The following is a 27,598-nucleotide window of genomic DNA, read 5'->3' as shown; positions in this document are numbered from 1 at the left end:
TTACTTAAAACTTCACAATGGAAACAAAAGTAACAAAACAATCGTTACTGACCTCAATGCAAAACAAAAAGTATAAAACATTAAAAGGAAGACAAAGAAGAAAAGTCTTCATGAACCCAGCTTTGTCAAATTGTTCTTCAATATGACACCAAAAGCATGATCTATAGAAGAAGAAAATTATAAACTGAACTTCACTGGAACTGACAACTTTTGTTTTGTAAAAGACACTTTTACATGAATAAAATGCCAAGCTATTGACTGCAAGAAAAATATTTACAAATCATGTTTCTGACAAAAAAAAAAAAAACTTGCATCGAAAAAACACAAGAGCCTTCAAAACTCCACAGCAAGAAAATGAACAATGTAAATAACAAATGGCCAAAGTAGAACAGAAGTGTCTCAGGAAAGGATATATAGATAACAAATAGCCCGTGGAAAATTGTTCAACATCGCTGGCCATTAAGGAAATGAAAATTAAAAGCACTATGAGACCTCATGCTATATCTTAGAATGTCTGGTGAGGACGCAGAACCGCTGAAACACTCACACACTGCTGGTGGGGAAAACAGCACTGAAGTTCCTAACAGAGTTCAACACACACTTAACATCTGACTCAGAAATTCCAGTCCTGGGTATCTACTCTAAAGGAATGAAAACTTAAGGTCACAGAAATACCTACACATGAATATTTTAGCAACTCTATTCATAATCACTGATACTGGAAAGAACCAAAATATACTTTCATATGAATGGTTCAACAAATAGTGGTACAACCGTATCATAGGTACCACTCAGCAATTAAAAAAAAAATTACTGATATGCACCACATCTTGATGAATTTCAAAGACATTAGACTGAATAAATGAAGCCAGTCTAGGAGGGATCTGTAATCTATGATTCCCTGACTGTCTCAGAAAGCATTTCTCTATGGTGATGCAGAACACACGTTGTGGTTGTGAGAGACTGGTGTGGGTGGAGGCGTGAATCATCCGGGCTGCAGAAGGCAGTTTCTCTCTGGTGATGGAGCAGTTCTGTATCCTGATTGGGGTGATGGTTACAAGAATCTTTATATGTGTTAAAATTCACAGAACTGTACAAGAATAAAACGTCAATTTTCCTGAATGTTCATTTACTAAATAGAATAAATGAGAAAAGACATAGCTGTTTTATATGGTAATGAATGAATAATAAATTAATAGCCATTCAATCCGGGAATACAAAACCAAATTACTAAAGGTTATTCCCTTCCATGTGAACAAAATATTCTAATTTGTGGCAACATTTATTTGTAATGATAGAGTCAAAGTGTCAATTTATCCCATGTCTTGTGTTTCTAAAATATCTGCTGGCATAGAAATGCCATGTGCTAGAGAAAAATGTTCTACCTGAACAATGTGGGGCGGTACTTCATTAGAGATTGCAGAGTAAAATGCTCTTGCAGGAGGTGCAATGAAATTTCCAAGTCAATGACTCTGATTCATGGGGTAAACCAATGGCCACTCATGTCTGAATTTACTCATGTTTAGGCCTACAAAAGAGAAACTATTGCTAAGGTTTTATGTTAGTCTGTGTTATTATATATATTTGTTCGAATTTTAAGAAAAAGAAAAACGTCGAAAGGAAAAGAGCACTACAAAATTAAGCAGAGACCATTGGAAGAGGAAGAGAATAGTAACAAGAAAGCAATTATAGGATGTTTTATATAGATTGCCGTGGACTTAATGCTTAATGCTTAATTAATGCTGACTTAATGCTGACATTTTTAAAAGCAAAAAATACAAATATTCCAAAGACCAAGTATAAACAAACTTGGAAGACAGTTAAGCATTATAAATATATATATAATTTTTTTTTTACTAAAAATGGACATGCTTCTACAGCAAAAACTCTTTACAAGAATGGTTTGCAAATGTCACTAAAAAATCAAAATATTCTAAGCCACCCTGAAAAAATTGCAAAAATAACAGGCATGGAGGATTAGAGGATTTTATAATTAAATAATTAGTATTAAATGCTAGTGATGGGTCAATATTTACTATTCAAATTTTGAATTATATATATTTTATTGGATTTGGTGGTGGTGGTTTAGTCATTAAGTTGTGTCTGACTCTTGGGACTCCATGGACTGCAGTGCAGCCTGCCAGGCTCCTTTGTCCGTGGGATTCTCCGGGCAAGAATACCAGAGTGGGTTGCCATTTTCTTCTCCAGGGGATCGTCCCTATCCAGGGATCAAACCCGTGTCTGTCTCCTACATTGGCAGTCGGGTTCTGTACCACTAGCACCACCTAGATTATACACACACACACACACACACACACACACACACACATGTGCATGCATGTGTGCTCAGTCAATCAGTTGTGTCCAAATCTTTGCAACCCTATGGGCTCTAGCCTGCCAGGTTCCTCTGTCCATGGGATTTCCCAGGCAAGAATACTGGAGTGGGTTACCCATTTCTTTCTGCAGGGGATCTTCCTGACCCAGGGATTAAAAATGCATCTCCTTTATCTCCTGCATTGGTAAGTGGATTCTTTACCACTGAGTTACCTGGGAAGCCCATACATACAATATATATAATGTCCAGATATTTATGAAAGGCCTCTCTAAAACAATGCCATTTGAACAAATACCTAAACAAACATACAAGGAAGTGAGCCATATATCTTTCTTAGGAGAGGATCTTAAAGACAGAAGAAGCAGATGGTCTAAAGGAACACAGTGGAACACAGTATCCATATTCAAGGAAGAACAAACCATATTGCGGCTAAAGCTGGGCAGGTAGAGAGACAGGACTAGAAGACTAAGTCAGAGAGCCACACATTAATTTTACATTGCTGCATCAGTTCAGTTCAGTTGCTCAGTCATGTCTGACTCTTTGTGATCCCATGTACTGCAGCTCACCAGGCTTCCTTGTCTGTCACCGACTCCTGGAACTTGCTTAAACTCATGTCCATTGAGTTGGTGATGCCATCCGAACATCTCATCTTCTGTCATCCCCTTCTTCTGCCTTCAATCTTTCCCAGCATCAGGGTCTTTTCCAATGAGTCATTTCTTCGCATCAGGTGGCCAAAGTGTTGGAGTTTCAGCTTCAGCATCAGTCCTTCCAATGAATATTCAGGATTGATTTCTTTTAGGATTGACTGGTTTGATCTCCTTGCAGTCCAAGGGACTCTCAAGAGTCTTCTCCAACACCACAGTTCAAAAGCATCAATTCTTCGGTGCTCAGCCTTCTTTATAGTCCAACTCTCACATCCATACATGACTACTGGAAAAACAATAGCTTTGATCAGACAGGCCTTTGTCAGCAAAGTAATGTCTCTGCTTTTTAATGCGCTGTCTGCTGCTGCTAAGTTGCTTCAGTCGTGTATCCAACTCTGTGCGATCCCATAGATGGCAGCCCACCAGGCTCCCCTGTCCCTGGGATTCTCCAGGCAAGAACACTGGAGTGGGTTGCCATTTCCTTCTCCTATGCACAAAAGTGAAAAGTAAAAGTGAAGTCGCTCGGTCATGTCCGACCCTTAGCCACCCCATGGACTGCAGCCTACCAGGCTCCTCCATCCATGGGATTTTCCAGGCAAGAGTACTGGAATGGGGCGCCAATGCCTTCTCCAGTGCTGTCTAGGTTGGTCATAGTTTTTCTTTTAAGGAGCAAGTGTCTTTTAATTTCATGGCTGCAGTCACCATTTGAAGTGATTTTGAAGCCCCTCAAAATAAAGTCTGACACTGTTTCCACTGTTTCCCCATCTATTTCCCATGAAGGGATGGGACCAGATGCCATGATCTTAGTTTGATGAATGTTGACCTTTAAGCCAACTGTTTCACTCTCCTCTTTCACTTTCATCAAGAGGCTTTTGAGTTCCTCTTCACTTTCTGCCATAAGGGTGGTGTCATCTGCATATCTGAGGTTATTGATATTTCTCCCAGCAATCTTGATTCCAGCTTGTGCTTCTTCCAGCTCAGCATTTCTCATGATGTACTCTGCATATAAGTTAAATAAGCAGGGTGACAATATACAGCCTTGATGTACTCCTTTCCCGATTTGGAACCATTCTGTTGTTCCATGTCCAGTTCTAACTGTTGCTTCCTGACCTACATATACCACAAACCCAGTAACTTACAACATCACCCATTTACCATCCTACAGTCTCTACAGATGAGAAGCCAAACCAGGTCCTCTACTCAGGGTCTCATAGGACTGAAGCCAAGATGTAGGCTGAGCCGCACTCACTCATGGAGACTCTTCAGAAGGACCCACTTCCTGGCTCATTCTGGTTATTAGGGGAATTTATTTCCTTGTGGTTGTATGACGATGGTCCCCATTTTCTAGTTCATCCTGCAACAGGTATGAAGGACAACCACTTGGCAGGGCTTCAGGGGAGACAGTCAGCTTCCAGTTAAAGAAAAATGATTGGGGATAGAGAATGGGGCTCAGGAATAAGCTCAAGAATCAGAATAGAGTGGGGGAGCAGAGGGCACCAGTGCCAGGGAGTGGACACACAGCAAAATGATGGGCAGCTAGGTAGATGAAAGACGTAGAGAATGGAGTGGTGGACACAGCGGGGGAAGGAGAGCGTGGGATGGATTGGGAAAGCACTGAGCTATATACACCACCATGTGTAAAATCAATAGTGTGAAGCTTCTGTATAACACAGGGAGCTCAGCTCGGTGCTCTGTGATGACGTAGAGTGGTGGAATGGGCAAGGTGGGGATGGGAGGGAGACTCGAGAGGTAGGGGATATACGTATGCATAGGCTTCCCAGGTTGGGCAGCAGTAAAGAATCTGACTGCCAATGCAGGAGATGCAACAGACTCAGGCCCGATCCCTGAGTTGGGAAGATTCCCTGGAGTAGGAAATGGCAACCCACTCTACTACTCTTTCATGGAACATTCTATGGACAGAGAAGCCTGGTAGGCTACAGTCCATGGGGTTGCACAGTCGGACATGACTGAGTGCACACACAGCTGAGTCATTCGGTTGTACAGCAAAACTAACACCATGTTGTAAAGCAATTATCCTTCAAATTTGAAAACAAATTATGAAAAAAAGATGACATAGGAATCCAGGTCATCTTACAGTACAAGTCAGCTACAATCAGGAAACTCAGTTTAGCTAGGCAAATATATATTGGCAGATAGTGCAGCAGCGATTAAAATTACTCTAGAGACCTGAAATTTCTCATTCTCTGATTTTAACTTGTTCTGCTTACCATCTTTATAATGCTTTACTAAATCATCAGGTAATTATTTTCAAGGTCAAAATGTGACTAACCCATAGTTAAAGGACTCTAAAGATTTCTACAGAACTTTTCTTGTTAATAGGAAGAAAAGCAATTAAAGCAAAATTCAAGACACGCTGCTATATGGAAACAGTTCACTGTTCACTGTGTGTGCGCTCAGTCATGTCTGACTCTTTGGGACCCCGTGGACTATAGCCTGCCAGGCTCCTCTGTCCATGGGATTTCCCAAGCAAGAATACTAGATTGCATTGTCATAATTGAATCTGCATCTTCTGCATCAGCAGGTGAATTCTTTACCACCGAGCCACTTGGGAAGCCACACGGAAACACTATATTGTTTTTATTCATGCTAAATAGATTCTGAAGATCAGCAGGAATAAATCAAATGTTCTGTATCAATGTTTCAACATAAAGTACACGAGAAAGCAATTACTTGTTCTTCAGATGTCTCCCTGTTAAAACATTATTTTAAAATTTCTGATTATAGAAAAGCATATCTATTAGTAATTAAAATGTCTTTATCACATCATTAAAAACAATCCATATAAGAAAACAAATGGACTTTGGTATTTGGCAGACTGACATGATAACAGAAAGTAGAAAGACAGTAAAAATTAAGTCACAGGGACTTCCCTGGTGGTCCAGTGGCTAAGACTTCACCCTCCTAATGCAAGGGGCTCAGGTTCGTTTCCTGGCCAGGGAACTAGATCCCACATGCCACAATTAAAGATACCACGTACCACAACTAAGACCCAGAGTAGCCAAACAAATAAATAATTTAAAAAAAAAATTAAGTCACAGGATTAAAATTTTCAATTCGAGTGATTGTTCTATATCCTTTTGTAAATATTTGAGAACTGAATTGAAGTTTGTGTTCCAAATAAGTTTCACTAGCTTTCAACTGCCTTGGATGCAGCTATTTTCTCTTTTATTCTAAGATAACTCCTCGGAACTTAGTATCAGGATTGCATAAAATCAGAGAATGCTTAGAACAGAAAGTAAGCTTAAGAATCACCCAGTTCACTCTGTAGAAACTGAAGCCGAGGGAAGCCAAGTGAAAGGCTCACAACCACCTCACAAGTCATCAGTAGTGCTGAGATTTGCCAAAGAACAGTAGAATGCAGAAGCCTACATATGTGTGTGTGTGTATATATATGTGTGTGTGTGTGTGTGCATATATATATATATATATATCAGGCCTTACTTGTTGCATGCAGCATCTAGTTCCCTGACAAGGGATCAAACCTGGGCTCCCTGTACTGAGAACCTGGAGTCTTAACCATTGGACTATCAGGGAAGACTCGATTTTTTTTTTTTTTAGCCCTAACTTAAAAAAAAAAAAAAAAATTATTTCTGAAAACCAAAAAAGGAAATTGCGGTAAATTTTAAATGTATTTATTTTCAGCTTCTTGATCAGTAAGTTGATTGCCCTTATCTGGAAAATCCTTCCTAATGTGAAATTTTGGTCAAACTCTCACTAGCCCACTCCAAAGCCTGGAGGAAACTTGCTTTCTGAATTACCTGATCTTCAGAGCAATAGATATTTTGAGATAGTTCCACATCTTTTTTTTGTTTGTTTTTTGGCCATGCCTCACGGCAGTGGGATCTTAGTTCCCTGGCCAGGGATTGAACCTGTGCCCACTGAAGCACAAGTGTGAAGTCTTAATCACTGAACTGCCAGGGAAGTCCACCACCTCTTATTTTAAACTTTTTTCTGAGGTGTCTTCTCATAGCTTGGACCCTCTGCTTCAGCAGCATTATCTTTCTCACACATCTCTGTGTTTGGAGGTACCTTCTCTGTGTACTGAGTGAATTGTTTCTGATAAGCATCACCACCTCCTTCCATATAGAACCTGCAATGTTCTGATACATGGCGTGCTTCCCAAATACTTCTGCTTTGAATTCCTTGTTTTCTCAACTATAACCAAGGATTCACTTGGTTCCATGAAGGATGGAAAAGCTTCTTTCCACCGCTCTCTTCAGAGACCCCTCCAAAGCTTCTTTCCAGTGGTAGTTCTCAGGTGAACTGAACTCAATACAAAATATCTTCACACTATACTTTGGACATTCCTGAGTATAAGTTGCACAGGCTATCACAGTCTCTAACACAGGCATAAGAAAGCTGACAAATGAGCTCTCTCTAACATGAACTATCACCCCATATTTGAGTGTACTCTATTTATTTGGGGGCTTCCCCAGTGGCTCATGTGCTATTATGAAATGCTGCTTGCTGCACATTCTCAGCCTCTCCTGTAGCTTCAGAATTGTCTAAGATTCCATTCTTAAAATTAGTTCCAGATGGAAACCCTCCTCATCTCTTAGAAATTCATCAGTCTTCCCTTCTGACTCCATCTCTCTGTATGGAAGGCAGCAGGTAGAAAGTCTGTAAAACTTTCACTGAGGAATGTACCTGTAGGATGTAAAGAAGGAAATCCACTCTCCAGAAAATACATACTTCCATTTTTTAAATTTACATGAGCCCTGAAACTCAAAGCTCCAATACTTTGGTCACCTGATACAAAGAACTGACTCATTGGAAAAGACCCTGATGCTGGGAAAGACTGAAGGCAGGAGGAGAAGGGGGCAACAGAGGATGAGACGGTTGGATGGCATCATCGACTCAATGACATGAGTTTTAGCAAGCTACTGGGAGTTGGTGATGGACAGGGAAGCCTGGTGTGCTGCAGTCCATGGGGTCTCAAAGAGTCAGACATAACTGAGCGACAGAACAACAAAAAGCATCTTCGAAGTCAAAGAATTTATAAAAATAATCTCTGAGAAAATAAGAAAATTTCATTAACAAATACAATAAAAACAATTATTATTATTATTTTTTTTACCATTTCCTCCCTATAAGGAGAGTTCACATAGCCTTTATTATTGCAATATATTTTTCAAATGAACTTGACAGGAAAGAAAACATCACTTGAAAAGTATTTGTTTCAAGGACTAGTGGGGGTTCAAGGGAAGAAAAGATGGAATGAAAAAACAAAAAGAGGGAGAAAACACTTTTTTTCCCCTATTAAACTATAAAGGGATTCTTTTCTTAAAGTCCTTCCTACAAATCCATAATCTAAGCTCATCTCAGTGTCATTATTACCATTAGTAGACAGATGAAGAAATGTTAAGCGAAGTAATTACCTTCTGGTGACAGTAATGGCATTCTAACTTCCCAGTGTTATAATCACAGGCCAACCCTTAAAGTATTGTAAAGGCCATATCACTGGGTCACAGAAGCAATTCATGTTTACTGGTACTAGAAGCAAATCTCCATAGCTCAGAAATTTAGTGTTAGTTGGCAGCCTGATCAACAAATAAGCAAACCCCCAAACTGTTAAGAGACAGTCTCCCCCTTACTCTGTAAGTCCCTGGAACATCTTCAATTTGATTCTAGATAAGAGAAAAATAATTCCCACTGTACACCATTTCTAAGTTTAGGATCGAAACTTTTAAACCTGCTTTGAATTAGAGAGACTGCATCAATGTTGAGGGAGATTAAAATAAAATAAAATTCTAGTTATCTGGTCCAGTCTTCAGTGGACGGATAAGGATTAGACCACGTTTATTACAGCACCCTAAATTTGGTTTTAGCAATCAATTTTATATTGAGTTCTAAAGGAATGTGTTTACTGCGCAATTTGCACGTGTGAACATCAGAAAGAAGTAGCATACAGCATGTATCTACAAGTGAAACTGGTCATTCTATTTGCTTATCATATTGTAACACATGCTAAGTAGCACTTAGATCAGGTCTAATTAAACCTGGGTCAATGATTTCAATTGATTTATAAACCTATTTTACATTCAGGACAGTAAACTGTTCCATAATGTAATAAACTCATCAGTGCCAGACAAAGTGTAAAAAGAATCTTTAATTACCTAACATTTTCTATCAAATTCTAATAAGCTTGTGTACCCAGGTCAAGGGACCCATTAGGTCACCGACAGTCTGGGCCCTTTGCTAGAAGCCACCAACTCCTACTGTAATACAGCCTTGAGAAAAAGCATGTGCTCACACTGGTATTAACAGTAATTAAGTGAAGCAAAATCAGTGGGCCCATTCTTTCTTCCCTCATTCTACATCTTTTTATCTGTGATCTTATCCTTCTCTTCTGCCTTCTTAAAATCTATCATATGACTTCGAATATTTTCTAGCTTTCCTATCTTCCATTATAAAATTGTATTAATGCTTGTCTTCCTTTCCCTAACTCAGGTCTTCATCTACCTGAATTCTTAACTGCAAACACTTTCATTCAACCACACTGTTACTCCGAGGCACCATGCTATACCACAGAATAACAGACATGAGTGAATTTCACTTGATGGATTAGGGTAGAGACTCCCAGGCTGGAGCACACTATTGGGGTGACTGTCTATAGTTCTGCAAGGATGGTACCTCCAGCACTGCTCAATCATATACTGTAAGTAAAACTGATAGTGTGTACATGGAAACGCAAAGTCAAATCTCACTAGGAACACAGTTAAGAACAGTGACCTTCAGTGATCATTAAGCCTGTTAACTGCAGCAGGAATAATGAGTTCTGACCTGCTTATTCAAAAGCCTGATGATAGGAAAATGGCCAATTTGGTCTTACAACATTGAGGAACCTGGGAAGAAGACCAGCCCTTTTCACTGACCCTCCTGGAGACTTCTACCTCCAATTAGTTCATTAATGAACATGGAGAGTGAATATGGAGAATACTAAGGACTTCAGATGGGTAAAACCATCCTAGGTAAGGGATACAAAAAGACAGAGGGAAAATAACAGGACATCAGTGTGGGGAAGAGCCTTGGGAGCCCCATCTACGCATACAGACAGTACTGTCTCCTCTGTGAGCTGAAATTTTGAAACCGAGCTCGAAATCCTGAGATAAGGGGTTTCCAAAGAAATATGGGGACTCTGACTGTGCCTTTATAAAGTGTTAAGGGCACATGCTGCTGCTGCTGCTGCTGCTAAGTCGCTTCAGTCATGTCCGACTCTGTGCGACCCCATAGATGGCAGCCCACTAGGCTCCTCTGTCCCTGGGATTCTCCAGGCAAGAACACTGGAATGGGTTGCCATTTCCTTCTCCATAAGCCACTATAAACAACAAAGGAGGTGGTAATCAGTGTCCAGGGTAATCTGTGTGGCTGCAGATGAAGCTGAAAAAGCACTTACTATCTTGTATCTCCTGGCTGAAGTTTTTGCACACTTCATGTTCATGTGGGGGAGAGGAAAGTAAGAAATACATTTTAAGGCAGAAAAAGAGCATAATCATACAAAAATTGTAGAAAAAGATGAATTGAAAATGGATGCTGGGATTTCTGGTTGTGGCTATAATTAAGGTATCTAACGGTTCTGGGGCTTCCCAGGTGGCGCTAGTGGTAAAGAACCCACCTGCCAATGCAGGAGACATAGAAGACCCAGGTTCGACCCCTGGGTGGGGAAGATTCCCTGGAGGAGGGCATGGTGACCCACTCTAGGATTCTTGCCTGGAGAATCCCATGGACAGAGGAGTCTGGCAAGTTGTAGTCCATGGAGTCTCAAAGAGTCAAACCTGACTGAAGTGACTGATCACACAGCACACGGTGGTTCTGAGTTTAACCAAGAAAGGACAAGCATAAGTTCAGTCTGGGGCAGCTGTAATATTAGGTGATTGTGAAAATAAGTGTGTGTGCACTTAGGCAACCTTAAAAAGAATCTGTCAATGACTATAAAAGAGAGAGTATGTGAAGTCACTTCTTTTCCCTTTCCACATATTCATGTGTATGAATTCCACAAATGCGTGTCTATATAGGCCATGACATGGATGTAAAAAGCCATGGGGTTGACATGCTTACTGACTGGGGTGGGGGATGGGAGAAATAGGGGTGAGAACTGCATGTGGATGGGGCAGAAAGTACGGAGGTGCAAGGCATGTGTGTAGGAGTGAGGAGCATTTGGAGAAGATCACAGACCTGTCTATAGAGGCATGGATTAGAGGACATAGTCATAGTGGGGAAAAGTGGATGAATGCATATACAAGTCTCTCAAAGATTTCTCTGCAAAAGGCTTGGTTGTTTATATTGTTCCAAAGCAACATTTTCTGAACTATGCAGCTGTTTTTCTTGGAACACAGTGTCTATTTGTATATTGCATGCATGCGTGCTAAGTCATGTCCGACTCTTTTATGACCCATGGACTGTAGCCTGCCAGGCTCCTCTGTCCATGGCATTCTCCAGGCAAGAATGGTGGAGTGGGTTGCCAGTTCCTTCTCCAGTGGATCTTCCCAACCCAGGGATCGAACCCGCATCTCTTTGTCTCCTGCATTGTCAAGGAAGTTTTTTACCACTTGCGCCACCTGGGAACCCACAGTGTCTGATAAGCATTTGATAAGGGGCTGCATGAAGAAAGCTTCTTAGGTTCAGATGAAAGAAAAGCTGTAGACAACACTGTCTCTGAGAGCCCCTGAAGGACATGAGGATAATGAAGACTCTGAGAAGTCCTACAATCAGGTCACCTACTTCATTTTTTAAAATATAACATTTCAAACTTACTAGACATAAAACTTCATCACTCAAAGAACACATACTAATAACTGAAGGGATATCGGTGTTCTAAAGAACATTCTTTGGAAAAAGATGATATAAACGCATCCAAAGCAACAGAAATACAGGGCGATAATGATGAAAGTGGCTTTGGTAAATACAGACAAATCCAATATAAAATTTTCAGGTCAAATATAATTCCTTGCAGGCCTAATCACTCCTGTAAATTATCTTCAAAGACAAATGAACTCTCAAACTTCTTAAGCAGGTAGGTTTTTGTGTACAGATATTAACTTTATGTGATTTGCATTTTAAAAGACGGAAGAGTGCAGGCTTTTCTCTACAAATTGAGGAGCTATTGAAGTATACTCTAAGTACGCCTTGTATCTTCAGTGACTACAAACTCTAATTTGCAATCTGACAAATACAACATCTTTTGAATAATGCAAACTAAGGAAGTGCTAATTGGTTTCCATGGTCATATCTCTGGCCTCATGAAAATGGATTAGGAACATAAAGAAAAATGCAGACTACAGCACTGCAGAGCCATTTAAATTATAAATGAAAGGCTATATGGATGAAGAGGGAAATAATAATACTGATGATGGTGATAATTTTAGTAATAGGTGACAGGCATGATGAACACCTGCTTTGCATCAGGTACTGTTTCAGATGGGTTGGGTACCATTTATCTAATTCTCATCTGGGTGGGAATAACAAAAACAACATCAAAAACCCTAATGCTAGAGAAGCTGATCAATAAAAGAAAAACAAATAAAGTCCACAACTAACATTTATTGAGCACTTACTATGTGTCAGGAACTGTTATAAACATTTCACATTAGTAATTCACGGGAACCAAGGCTGTCACATGGCACCTCTGTCATCCCCATTTACAGATAAGAAAACTGAGTCTCAGAGTAATTAATCATGCTGCTAGGCAATAAAAAAGCCTGGATTTGGGCTCAAGCGTGTCTCTAAATCCAAGACTCTTTCTACTCTACTATCCTAAGTCCACAATATTTGTATGCTTTGCATTCCCTAATTTTATAATAAATTAATGTCATGTTGTCACTTTATTGCAAAGTGGCTCATGTTACAGCCTTCTGATAATTTTAGGTGGTCTTGTTCCTAAATGGCATTAATACAGTTACATATAAGAACAGAGTCAGCTTCAGAAGCAAATAGCCCTACTTCTGTTTTCAATGTCTCCTCCCTTCCTTTTCACACTCCAGTCTCGAGAAACATCACTTGAATTTATTTCTGTAGACATTTTATCACAGATTCAGCAATAAAATGCATCAGTCAACTCTAAAAGCAATTGACACTCTGTGTCACTTTTATGAATTTCTACCCTGATTTCAATGCTATATTGCTAAACTTCAAGTCAAAAAAATTTTTAGATTTTTCATAACTCTATCAGAATGCTCCTGTTTCAACCAACCAAATACTTTCCCTAGATCTCTTGCTGGTATCTGGTATCTGATAAGAAGCCAAATCTGGTGTCAGTGTAATTAAAGCCAGAATTTGGATTTCAAGGAAGCACCCATTCTTCAGATAATAAAAGCGTAATGTTCAAAGCTTAAATCAATCTCTTTGCCATTGCCCAAATTAGAGATTTGTAGATGTCACATTTTAAGAAAAACCTTCAACAAACTAGGTAAGCAAACTAAAGAAAATGTTAAGCTACGGGTGAAGGAATTAGTAAGTTCAATATAAGAAGAAAGGAAAACAATCTTTATAGAGTGTTTTTCTCTATCACAGGCAATGCATGGAACTTCACTGCCTTTATTAATTACCCAGAGTCACGGTGGGAGGGAGGTTGTTACAACTCCCGTTAACAGATGTTAGAGGATAGACAACATGCCCGGGGTGACACAGTTGGTGATACAGCTGGGACTGGAACCCAAGGCTGGTGGGCAAGTCAGGTGCTCTTTCTACTGTGAATATATTACATTACTTCACAAGGAAAAAAGAAAGGAGAGGAGATTTACAACTGGGCAGAAAAAGCTGCTTTCAATGTAATTGTAGAGAAAACAATGGAGAAGAGTCAAGATCTTTGAGAAAGCAAATTAGCCTTAAAATAATATAAATGTATAAACATGTCTATCCATACAGTCTAAGAGGTATTTGCATGAATATGCACACCGAAAAGTGTTACATAAAATAGGAAAACAAAAGTATAAGTTCATTGTTAATTTCTTTCAGAGACCTTCCCACACATCTGTATATTACAAAACACGACACCATATGTCTATTGTGAGACTTCTCCTACTTAATACCATGAAGGAAAGCTAGGAATAAGCAAGAAGATAAAATTTAGGACAAATAGGAACACTTTTCTAACAATGATCTGTTGGAAAATGGGAGAGATGTATGACCTCCTGAGTTTGAGTCTCAGGTCACTAAAGGGGCCCAAGAAGAAGCTGAGGTGTCAATCTCTCTTCTAGTCTCTAAACACATTTCATTCTAAAATTCTAAACAAAATATATCCTCTCTAGGAAATCCTTGATATCAAGAACCCCTCTTCTAATTACTATGCTGCCCCAGCTGTGTCACCTGAAGAAGTTATACTGCTGTTATTCCGTTTGCTTGTAAAACAGGAATAATATCACCTTTCAAGCAAGGTTATCAGAAGATTCAATACGGTAAGACATTTGAAATGCTTAATCCATCATAAATTTCAAATAGTGTTAGTTATATCTTCCTATTCCCAGGTGGCGCTACTAGTCAAGAATCTACCTGCAATGCAGGAGAGTCTAGAAATGCAGGTTTGATTCCTGGATTGGGAAGATCTCCTGGAGGAGGAAATGGCAACCCACTCCAGTATTCTTGCCTGGAGAATCCCATGGACAGAGGAGCCTGGCTGGCTACAGTCTATGGGGTCTCACGGAGTTGGACATGACTGAAGCGACTGAGCAAATCACGCACAGATCTATGAGGTTCGAGTCAGCGTCTTGGAGGAGCTTCAGGTTTTCATTCTGAATCATGTTAAAATCATAGTGAATAAAACATTTCAGTGATTTGAGGCGTTCCACATAAAGGTGCATCTGAATCAAACATGAGTTGCATTTGCTACTGATGTGAATGTTTTCTTGCTTGCTCACTCCCAAAGGGAAAAAAAAAAAAAATGCAGTGTTCTTATGCATTGCTTTCAGGGGTTAGGATGCACATTTTTAGAAAATTCGAGGCAGGCGTATCAAGTTAACTTTTACCTGCTATTCTTATCCTCAAACTTTTCCATCAGTGCCTTTCATGAATTTAGTAAATAATCTCTTTAGTAAAATAATCACTGATATGCTATTGTCTCTCAAAGCAGGCTTTTTGGTCACCAATCAATGTCCATTGCCTTTTTTAATATAGAGAATGTTTTAGACATGCATAAAAGTTAGTGTGGTGAAACCAGAATTTTTTGCAGTAATTCTACTTTCTGGTAGCTAGAAAAGCTAACTAGAAGTGATTTTTAAAAGAGAATAAAACATCTTCAAAATATACATGACTGTTAAGACGCTTCTATATGATATTATAAATCACCTGTGAAGTCCAAGTAAATGGTGATAAGAAAAGATGCTGTTATGAAAGTATTCATCACACATACAATTTTCAAGACTGCATCTGGTGCTTAAAGTAAGCATTATTTGCATGTAGGAAAAGAGTAGTAGTAGGAAACCCATAAAGACAGTTTAATTTTATTTCAAACGAAAAACAAATTTATCAGTTAAAACTCTATTGTCAATATATGGCCAAGGTTGGTCTCAGGTTACTATGGAAGTTCAGATGCATTCATGCATCATAGTAACAGACCGATTCTGACCCACTGCCCTACAGCCTATAGAACATGCCCTGGCTCCCAACACGCAAGATGCCAGTGACAATTACTTTTTTTTTTTTTATCACTCTGCATATGCTTGTGTGGAAAACTGTATGTTACAGCCAAAGGAACCTCTCCTTAATATTGCTTCCTGCTCTTAAATTAAGAGGATGCCTTTGGGAGGTTCAGTTTAAAATATGTGGGCTTTTTTTGCTGTTGTTCCATTTTTAGAAACAAAACTGAAATATGTGTATGTATTGTGTGTGTGTGAGGAGGCTAAATTAAGCAAAACACCAAAAAGTATAACAAACCTTTAAAGACTCCATAATTTGTATCTTACCATCTCTAAACACGTGCATTTGACAATGTAAAATAAATAGTAAAGGTTTGTGAGAAAGTAAAAGTCCTACAATAATATAAACATATCTATCTGTACAATCTATGAAGTATTTGCATGAATATACACATAAAAATGTTACATAAAATAAGAAAAAATTAAATACAGTAGAAGTTTATTATCTGTTTCTTTCATAGCCCCTACCAAAAACTGTACATTATAAAACATAACACCATATATCTATGCAGGATCAGTGAAGTCTTATGTTGTATGTTACATGACACTGCTACTGTATATGTGGGAGAAGTAATAAATGAAAAAGGAAACATAAATTCTCTTTTTATGGGTAAACACTTATACTTCTGTATTCAAGAATATTTTCTCACATCCACCATGATAAAATTACATAAATGTTTTCTTAATTTGCAGGGGCTATATGTAGAAGATTACAAAAGAAATAACATAACAGTTGTTAAGATGAGCTGAAAGTTTCCCATGACAAGACAATGTGACCTACACTGAAATAAATGTGAATTCCAAGTAAGGCTTTCAGCTTTTCAAGCAAATTACATCCATCACTCACTATTACTCTGGAAGTTACATGTCTCAAATATACTCTAATACTTAGGTTGCATAATGTTCACTAATTTAAGTGTCTCCAACTCGGAAATAAATGGCACCAGGTTCATATTTAGCATCCATAAAAATATAAAAAAGTCATCATCATGAATCAAAATCCCAGCAAAATATGTTTGAACCTCTACTATGACACAGGCATTTAAAACTGAATTTTAAGATTAAAGTATTAAGAAAAAATAATTGAGGCCCCTAAAATTTTCCAAAAGATAGAATATAAAATAGAGAACAGGGTAAAGATTTTATGGGATAATTTATTTCCTATGGAAGGAAAACCAAAGCAGAGGAAGCTCTGGAGTCAGACCCAACTGAATTCTAATCCTACCATCAGCAGCTGTGGAATCTTAGACAAACTTCTATAAAACTAGGATGATAAAATTGCAGAAATTACATTAAAAAGTGTAGGAGAAGCACCCAACACATCCCTTAAATGCTAGTAGATGCTCAGTGAATAATGGGATTTTTTGTCATCATTCTTATTAGTATCAGCTGCAAAATACGAACTCTGTTGCTATTTTTAAAAATCTGTTAAGAACCTATCACTATAGTTGGCATATGAACAATTCATGATAAATGCTTGCTCAATGAGCAAGAACTGAATGAAATCTGAACTGTGTAGTGATGGGCAGCAAAGGTCAGACAAGGCCAAATTATTGGGTTGGCCAAAAAGTTCATTCGGGTTTTTGGTGACAACTTACAGGAACCTGAAAGAACTTTTTGGCTAAGCCAATACTTCTTATCTGTCTCAGTTCTTCTGAGAAGTATTTCCTAGGAAAGAATTTTTACCCTCCCCTACTTTTTCTGCCTTTGTGATTGTCTACTTTATGAGCAACATAATTTTTCCTCTGACCTCTAGCGTCGTTGCCAGAGAAAGATCTGCTTCTCCATTCTGTTGTTAAGTCATTGTTCTGAATTTTGGTTTGTTACAATTCCAAGAGACTCAGGTTAGGTTAGCAGAGCAAGTAATTGTTAAGTGCTTGGTCAGTAAACCAGCTACAGGGTCATGGTTCTGGGGTGAGAAGAGATTGTCCGGGTTTCCCTCAGTCTCTACTTATCCTTAACCTAGCAGGCTGATGCTCACTTACTCCATTATGGCTAACATTCCTGAGTTCTCCACGGCCACTGGGACTCATCAGGTCTTCATTTGCTATAAAATGAGTGGTGAAATCAACATGGAAGACACCTTGAACAAGAGGTCCTTGACCTGTGTCCTTGCTTTGTTCTGCCATTACTAAATCATGTAATGTGTGACAGATTTTAACTAGATCTCAGTTTTCTCTCAAAGGAGACAAAAAGTGGGTCACTAAGAGCACAGGTTCGGGCTTCCCTAGCGATCTAGTGGTTAAGACTTTGCCTTCCAATGCAAGGGATGTGGGTTCGGTCAGTGGTGGGGAGCTAGGATCCCACCTGTCTGGAGGCCAAAAAACCAAAACATTAAAGCAGAAGCAATATTGTAACAAATGGTCCACATCAAAAAAAAAAAAGAAAGAAAGAAAAATTCCAAAAAAATTTTTTAAAAAAAGCACAGGCTTTGCAGACAGAAATATGTGGCATCACGCATTGGCTTTGCAATGTAACAGCATTGTAACTTTATGAAAAGTACTTAACTTTTTCTATACCTCAGTTTCTTAGTATATAAAATGACAAAAATCATAACATCATAGGCTAATTTGATAAGGGTCAATGAAACATCTCTAATATACTCATCAGAGTATAAGACACATAATATCTCATTCTCCCCAACATAAGCAAACAGGTTTTAGTTTACAATTTCAAAAATGCACTGTCATATTTCATGAAATTTGATTTAAGTCTATAAATAAGGCACACACTTTTTGCCCTTTAACTTTCCTGTGGAAAAAAAAAAAATTTCACCTCAAACTCAAAAATCCCAGTTCTCAGCACATAGGAAGCAGTGGCCACATTAAACTATTAAACTCCAAGAAATGACTTTGGGAGCTTTAAATCTGAATTATCTGAAATGAAGCAACCCAAAGGGACAGTGACTACAAAAAAACTAGACAGATTCTAGGGATATTCGCCACCCAAGGATGGTGCCGACAAGTATACCCTTATTTCTGTGAAGTCTGTGAAGTTTTTTTTAAAGAAATCTGAGAATTCTATTGCTTTAAAAACAATGACTGGAGAATAGAAGGAATGAAAGTGAGATTAGTATAAAAGCATTAAAAACAAAACCAATAATCAAAAAAACACAATGCTTCTTATCCTGGATCAAGTGGTACTGGTGGTAAAGAACTTGCTGCCACTGCAGGAGATGCAAGAGACGTGCGTCCGATCCCTGGATCAGGAAGATCCCCTAGAGGGAGGCATGGCAATCCACTCCAGTATTCTTGCCTGAAGAATCCCCTAGATTGGCCAGCTACAGTCCACAGGGTCGTCAAGAGTGAGACGTGACTGAAGCGACAGCACCTAAGCACGTGTGCATCCCTGATCTAACACTTTTCTGACTCAGTACCTCAGAGGTTGCCAAGTCAGTGGAAAGAAGATAAATTACAACAGATGTAAAAACAGGTTATTTTAAACCAGAAAACAGGTTATTTTAACCAGAAATCAACAGGTTATAATAAGTGCATCATGTGTGTTGTTCACAGGCAAGGAAATCCACAAATTTGGCAAAACGCAAAATGGGAAAAAAAAATAGTAACCTAGCCATTTCAAAATTTATTTTTTCTAGAAAATGCAATGTTTCGTTGCTCAATTTGGTTTTCTTTTATACAATCAAAATCAAATAAATAAGAATCAGGAGTTTAAAATCAAAAGGGTCTTGATTTCCTGTAAATCTAGAGTTATGTTACTTTTTTTAACCTAAGTATAATACCTTAAACTAGATCTACCTGTTCCTAGGCTTCCTCTAATTGCGTGTGTTTAGGTATTTTCCTTCCACTAAAGATTTCTTGGCTCCTGATATCTTTCCCAAAGCCAGTATCTAAGCATTGTGCGGTGGGCTGCTGATATTAACAACAGTTACGGTACAAGCAACGCTGCGGAGTGTTCAGCAAGGTGAGGAATAAAGTGTCATGTAGCATACACAGGAAACGTGTGACCTGCTGGTGGTTCTCAGCAAGCTCAGTGTCTGACATCTCATCTAATTGCCATGCTAGATGGATAATAGATATCTTCTAGAATATCAGTGACAATGATAGATAGACATTTTAGCTGGCACTTGCACACTTCCTATGGAAAATAACCACAGCAAAATTCTATCGGGAATAACATCACAAAACTACAAAGATCTTCAAATGCCTTCCTCAATAAAATACAACAAAAACAACAGCCAAAAGGAAGCCAAAGAGAATACGCCAGCCTCTGTAGGAGCCATCAAAACTTATTTTTCCGTAAGACTGTGAATTGCTTTAAATCATTTTAAATCATCTCTTAAGTCAAAATGCAAATCTGTAAGGATCAGGAAAAATCAGAAAGCAGACAGCCAGCAGTACAGATTCCACCATAAACCATGGCATCTACATTGAAATAAATTGGTTATAATGAATCCTCAGGGGCTGAGCAGAGGGCAAACACACTTAAGACACATTGCCTGTTCCCTTATGTAAAATCATCCAAGATTTACAAACAGTGCTCTATATAATTTTTATTTTTATATATACTGTATAAATATTGTAAGGTAGTATTCTCCAAGCATACATAATCTTAAAGTTATTATACAATTGGAAAATGGCATACTATTTTTTTCTAACTTATAAGGAAGTTAAGAAAAATGATTATTTAATACTCTTCTCAGTATTGAAACACTGAGCAACTTCCTAAAGATTGTTGTATCGTCTTCTGAAATTGTGCCGTGTTGTGCTTAGTCGCTCAGTCATGTCCGACTCTGCAACCGCATGGACTGCAGCCCGCCAGGCTCCCCTGTCCTTGGGGATTCTCCAGACAAGAATACTGGAGTGGGTTGCTATGCCCTCCTCCAAGGGATTTTCCCAACCCAGGGATGGAACCCCGGTCTCCTGCATTGCCACCTGGGCTTTCTACCATCTGAGTCACCATTTATCATCCAAGCCACCATTGTAATCATCCCAAAAATCATATCTAAATCTGTTGTGTGTTGCTATATGAATCTGCTTTAACTTAAGTTTCATATTTAATTGTACAAGCAACAAAATAAGCTCAAAAAAGAATAATCAGCCTACCCTTTATTATCATAAATCTGCCACTTGCCTCTAACAAACATATTTCAAACCAAGAAACCCACCTGATTTAAAACATAATTTGGAAATAGTATTAATAACATGCCCATCATTTCTATTTACTTTCTTACTTTCAAATAGTTTCCTCCCCTTATTTTTTTGAAGTTTCATCATTTTTTGAAGTTTCATTTAAAGTTTCATCACTTTATTTTTTATCTTATACTGAAAAAGGGCTGCTTACAATATTATATTGGCTTCAAGGGTACAACATAGTGATTTAATATTTTTATAGATTAAGCACCATACAAAGCTATTATAATACTGACTGTATCCACATGCTGTATATTATACCCCTATGGCTTATATAGTATATAACTGGTAGTTTGTACTGCTTAATATTCTTCACCTCGTTCATCCCCCCACCACCACCCCTTCCCCTCTAGCCACCACCAGTTTGTTAATAATATCATTTTCCCCCCTATAAGAACTGATAACCTTTGACTGTCTGAAACACAAACTTGAATATGAACTTGAATAATTGCTGCTTCCCGTTAACTTACTACAGTGGAGAACAGAAGCCATTTGAGAGCTGACATCTAAATATCTGTAAGAACTGCGACTTCTCAAACTCAACCAGCATTCCATAAATACGATGGGCTGTTAACTTAAATAGCATTGAGACCTACCTCAGGCTCAGAGCCAGCACTTGCTCCTTGGACTTCAGTAGCTCCCCGACTTTAAAACTGGCATAGCCCAGGAAACTTCGCTGCAAATAAGACAGAATGGTTACTATTAACTTCCAAGATCCTTAATATTTTGTATCATGACAATCACACAAAATTAGTCTTTAGAAGAAAGAAATGTTAACTCTATTAGCCCAACAAATATTCCACTGACTAAAGTACAACTGTCAGTAACATAAATCTACTTCACGGGGTGAGATTGAAGGGGGTGTGAATTCATCCTTCTTACTAAAAACAGAGATGAAGAGTCTGGAAAATAACAATACAGCCAACAGAGAAGCCAGGACTTTTCCACAAACAAATTCCACCTAAGAAAACTCGTATAAAAGAAAAGATGACAAATGTTCAATGTTTACCAATGCTGTGCTTGTTCTTATTAGAATTCCTCAAGGCAGGGGCAGCACTAACTTTGTATTCCAGATATGAGCAAATCTGTTAGTTGAAGCTATTTTTATGTGGGACTCGGCACAAGCTATAAATAGAAATGCTATATTTCTCCCCCATCACAGCAATGTTTAAAAGTATTTGTTTCCTTTGTTATTTCTACACTATCATGGGACAATTTCATTCCAACATGCAAAAAAAAAAAAAAAAATGGTACTTATTTAGTTACATTTTCTAAAATTGTTTTTTAAATCTATCATACCGGGTATTGGTGATCTATGAATATGTCTACCTTCTACGTTCTCTGACTCATAATATGAAGAATAAAACACTAAATTGGTTTTTCTTTTCCAGGATAAAAACCTTTCATCTCTTTTTAATATTCCTGGCTGCTTGTGATTTAAAAGTCAGAATATTATGGTATACCATATATAGGATTTTCATTCTGCTTTCAAGGTCAAGATGTAAACATGAAAATAGCAAACCCATATTATTACCATACCATTGCTGCCTAACACATTCCAATACTTTACAAGAAGTCCACGCTACATCTTTCAGAAAATTCTCTCTTCATAAGTCTGTTGCCAGCCCGCCCTAAAATGAGATGCCAGGTTTAAGTCAACTGGGTCTTTTCAGAGGAAAGTGTGCAATTATTCCATATATAAAAGGCTGCGCCTACACAGAGAGATCACTGGCCGTAGGGGAGAAAAGCATCAGGTCAAAAATTTTCTTCTCTTTTCAAAGCTCTAACCTAAAGAACTGGTTCAAAAGTCATAAAGGCAAAAATTTGAAACACAACTTGGTTGTCAAGTTGGAGATATTGGTATGTTAGTAATGATAAGCCCAACTGATTCAGATGAAACTCAAAGAGATGGTTTAGACAAGTCCCAAATCCAGAATCACAGAAGACTAAATTATCAGATGAAGAATGTTATGTGAAAACAGAAGATTTGTGGAAACAAGCTCTGATGACATGAATGACGAGAGTGAATCAAGGCAGAAAAGAAGTCTATGAGCTGTATGAACAAAGCTTCAGGAAATTTAGGGTGACTTTTCAGTAAGGGGCCAAGCTAGTCGAGGAGATTCCCAGCTGAACAAAAGTATTTACACCACCTCAGCAGAGGCCTACTAGCTGTCTCTGCGTAAAAGGGCTCCCTCCCAAACACTGCCAGTCTCTATTCCTTATCCTGATGTATCCTTTCTATTGTTACTTAAATATTATGTGTTTAATTGCCTATTTTGCCCTCCCCTCAAAATAAAAATTGAGATTTGAAGTTCCCTGATGAGTTTTGCTTTCTGATAAAACACTGCTGAACATTAGGTGTGTGATAGTGAGTGACAATAAATGAATGACGGATGGCATACATGCTACATTTCAAGTAAGTTATTCTATGATACATAGAAGAAAGCCTCCTGCAGATATTTACAAACTATTTAGTGGTAAAGAATCTGCCGACCAACGCAGGAGACGCGAGAGATGCAGGTTCTATCCCTGGGTCGGGAAGACACCCTGGAGTAGGAAATGGCAACCCACTCCAGTGTTCTTGCAGGGAAAAATCCCATGGACAGAGGAGCCTGGCGGGCTTACAGTCCATGGGGCCACAGAGTCGGACGTAACTGGGTGACTGAGCACATAGTTCACTGAACTGTGGGAAATCAAAACAATTTTTTAGTTTGCAGATTGTGTACTACGTTAGTGAATTTCACTTTAGCATTTAAATACTTTAAAGACATGTCTCACTTACTCTTTTGCTGGTAATCAGGGGTTTTAATTTAAATTCCACCCCTCACTCATTATCCTCACTCAAAGAAAATGCTTAACTCAGTGGAAATGTCAGTGTCCCCAAAATTCAAGTTATTTCCTCCCTTTGCCTCTTGAGATTTTGAAGGTATAGATGGTTTTAGAATTACGAAAACAAACTGCACATGCCATGCATGTTATTGTGGTCTTTTCAGCAATAAAAGTGGCAGATGTCCCAGACGGGAATGTAGGAAGGAACAGGTGGAGGGGCTATTTTAAGAAACGCTCTACAGACACAGCAAGAGACACGGCTGCAAGTAGTCTGTGACCACAAGCCACCGATGTCTCTCCTGCCCACAGACCCGGAGCTACTGAGGAAGCAGGCGCCTAGCTCACCCATCTTCTAGCTCAGTCCATGGTTCAGAACATAGGGATTGTATGCTATGCCCATTGCTGCGCTGTGAGAGCTTGCAGTGTGCCAAAAAAGGATGCTTGTGAGTCAGTCCTTTCCATCACAACTGTCAGTGCCATGATTAACATCAAAGGATATTATCCTTTGAGAGAGAGCTTACAGAAATCATACAAGCCAGTACAAATCACCTTAGGTATTACGCGTGCTCAGTCGGTAAGTCACGTCCAACTCTTTGCAACCCCATGGACTGCAGCCTACCAGGCTCCTCTGTCCATGGAATTTCCCAGGCAAGAATACTGGAGTGGAGTTGCCATTTCCTTCAGGGGATCTTCCCAACCCAGGGGTCAAATCCGCATCTCCTGCCTTGACAGGCAAATTCTTTACCAATGAGCCACCTGGGAAGCCCAGTGATATTATGAAACCATGTCAAACCAGAGGAAGTGTAATATAGTCTAAATTTTTTAAATTTTATTCTAAAAATAACTATACATTAGGACTTCATGTTGCAAAAATGCACTGTGACTACCTAGAGGGGTGGGATGCAGGACAGTGAGAGGGAAGCTCAAGATGAAGGGATGTATGTATACTTATGGCTGATCCATGTTTTCGTAGGGCAGAAACCAATACAACATCGTAAAGCACTTATCCTTCAATGAAAAATAAAACATAAAATAAAAGGAATTAATAAAATCCCCCAATTTACAGACAGTGCATAATTTCACATTGCAATACTGAACAATGGACTTGCCCATACATTTACCTTCTAGCGGGTTTTTATGTGTCTGCTTCTAATAAGATTATGACCTTCCACACCTTAGAAGGTGGAAAACATATCATTCGTTTACATGAATATTCACTGGACTCTTGGTAAAAGAATGAATTAGAGAAAATAGTCTTCTCTATTTCTGAAACTTGAATTCCCATGGAGGGAAAATAGTGCACAGTGCTAATGCGAAAGAAAACTTAATACAGTTACTTTATCTTACTACCATTTTAATTACAATCATATAATTTAATAAAATTATTTTTAACAAATTTTTTATATTCCACGTGTAACTTAGGGAACATTTTTATTTCTCCTTCAATGTTGTTTCTAAAATTCTTAGCCTAAAGGTTTTAAAGTAGAAGCTCCAATATTAGGGGGAAAATTAAAAAAAAAAAATTGTGACACTAGAATTGGAGGCCTGAAGTGCTATTCTAAATTCAGGATTATATCCAAAAACTAAAATCTGGGCAAATAAATCATTTCTCCAAGCCCCCAGGCTAGCTGTCCACTGACGGGCATTGAAGAGCTCTGTAGGTCTGTCTTTTCTCTCACAAACCTAGGAATTGTACAATTTATTCCACCACATTAGGCCTTAGTTTCTATATGAAACAGTTGTATATGATAATAGTTCTTTCTCATAGTTACTGTTAAAAGAATTAAAGTAATCTAGGCAAAGCACTTAGTACATTACTGGGAAAATAGAAACCACTGCATAAATATTAGATTATATAGTGCTTAAGGAAAATATGCCCAGAAGTCAGATGACTTAAACATAAGTCCACTTTAAGTATTTTTGGAAAAGGCAGAGTATTAAAAAATGTCTGAGAGAAATTCCAGTTATAAAAAAGGAAAACACGTGTTTAAAAATAAAAGTTAGATTCAGGCAAAACATAACTTGAAATAAACTCTAGTGAAAAATAAGTTTTTCTGCCAAATAGGAGAAAGTGAAGAGGAACTAAAGAAACTCTTGATGAAGGTGAAAGAAGAGAGTGAAAAAGCTAGCTTAAAACTCAACATTCAAAAAACTAAGATCATGGCATCTGGTCCCATCACTTTTTGGCAAATAGATAGGGAAAGAATGGAAACAGTGGCAGATTTTATTTTCTTGGGCTCCAAAATCAATGCAGACGGTGATTGCAGCCAATTAAAAGACACTTGCTCCTTGGAAGAAAAGCTATGACAAACCTAGCTTTTCTATGACAAACCTAGTGTTAAAAAGCAGAATCATCACTTTACCGACAAAGGTCTGTGTAGTCAAAGCTATGGTTTTTCTAGCAGTCATGCAGATGTGAGAATTGGACCATAAAGAAGGCTGAGTACTGAAGGACTGATGCTTTCAAACTATGGTGCTGGAGAAGACTCTTGAGAGTCCCTTGGACTGCAAGGAGATCAACCAGTTAATCCTAAAGGAAATCAACCCTAAATATTCATTGGAAGGACTGATGCTGCAGTTGAAGCTCCAATACTTTGACCACCTGATGTGAAGAGCTGACTCACTGGAAGAGCCCCTGATGCTGGGAAAGATTGAGAGCAGGAAGACAAGGGATCGGCAGAGGATGAGATGGTTGGATGGCATTATGACTCAATGGACATGAGTTCGAGCAAACTCCAGGAGATAGTGAAGGACAGGGAAGCCTGCCATGCAGCAGTCCATGGGGCTGCAAAGAGCTGGGTACAACTTAGCAACTGAACAACACCCTAGTGAAAGAGAGATATGAATGTTATGTGGTCCCTTGCAGTTCATAGTGCTGAGTACACAATAGCTATGATTTCTTGTAACTCAAATTTTTATTAGATCATGTGGAATGTTTATCAGAGCCCAAGAAATATCTGGATGAAATCAAAGAAAGTTAAGACTTGTGGAGACATGGCCCGCCTGTAGATAAAAATCAGGGACCCATAGGAGTTAACTGGCTTACACTCCGTCACAAAACTAGTTAATATGCAGAGGCCAAGTTAGAATCCAGGTTTCTTCCTCCTCAGTCCAGAATTCCTTCATCCTGCCTCACGCTGCGGGCCTCATTTCCAGGACAGGTGGCAATCCCCTTTCCTTCTGACGGGCTCTCTGTCCCCACTCTGTGTGGCTCTGACCTTTCTGGCCTGCTCACAATGATGCAACACTCACAATTATCATTCTGGTGCAAGCACCCAAAGTAGATGACTATTATGTTACTAGATGCACAATTTCAATCATTCGCCTGGCTGGAGAGTGATGTCAAGCAGGGTGGTGAAAGCAAGACATCTGTGTCAATCCCTAGCCCTGCTCTATGGGAAGTATACAGATCAACAGTCCCTGCACCAGTCCCAGCAAGGACTCTTCAGTCACAGACATCCACAGTGCTCAGCAGGGTTGCATACTTCCCTGAAGCAGGTCCTCAGCAGTCTGGTGCCCTGGTATTACACCAGGACCCAGCGGAAGTACTCCCTCTGTATGCATACCTCCAATGCCTATGTTCATCTCACAAAGCCTTTATGCCAAGTAACAGGTTGTCTTTATATTTCAACTTGCATGAACCTCCCAAATTTTTTCAAGTGCTGTCCAGAGCTGCATTATCCAGCTTGAGCACTAGTTTGTGGCTATTGTGAAGTGCGATGTGTTCTACATGTATATACACATCAGAGTTATAAGATGTGATATGAAAAGAGTGTGACATATATCATTAATGATTTTTACATTGATTATATTTTGAAATGATAATCTTTGTGCATAGACAGGGTTAAATAAGAGAAGGCAATGGCACCCCACTCCAGTACTCTTGCCTGGAAAATCCCATGGATGGAGGAGCCTGGTAGGCTGCAGTCCATGGGGTCGCTAAGAGTCGGACTCGACTGAGCGACTTCACTTTCACTTTTCACTTTCATG

The 27,598-nt window shown here is 38.8% G+C and overlaps 1 protein-coding gene across 5 annotated transcripts in view; it reads right to left on the bottom strand.

Moving 5' to 3' along the window:
• The window catches only part of INPP4B (inositol polyphosphate-4-phosphatase type II B), a 714,114-nt gene that overhangs the window by 262,239 nt on the left and 424,277 nt on the right, over nt 1-27,598 (bottom strand). For 4 of the 5 annotated variants that reach the window (XM_019977498.2, XM_070769067.1, XM_019977497.2 and 1 more), the window contains one exon: nt 21,376-21,455. In XM_019977498.2, coding sequence (XP_019833057.2) covers nt 21,376-21,455 — 80 coding nt within the window. Of the gene's footprint in view, nt 1-21,375; nt 21,456-21,788; nt 24,316-27,598 lie in introns of those variants that run through there. The other variant, XM_070769066.1, reaches the window with a different exon arrangement.

The sequence above is a fragment of the Bos indicus genome, chromosome 17, assembly GCF_029378745.1.
Source record: "Bos indicus isolate NIAB-ARS_2022 breed Sahiwal x Tharparkar chromosome 17, NIAB-ARS_B.indTharparkar_mat_pri_1.0, whole genome shotgun sequence".
Taxonomy (NCBI): Eukaryota; Metazoa; Chordata; class Mammalia; order Artiodactyla; family Bovidae; genus Bos; species Bos indicus.
Note: the sequence above shows the minus strand (reverse complement) of the source record. Positions and strands in the feature narration are given on the sequence as shown.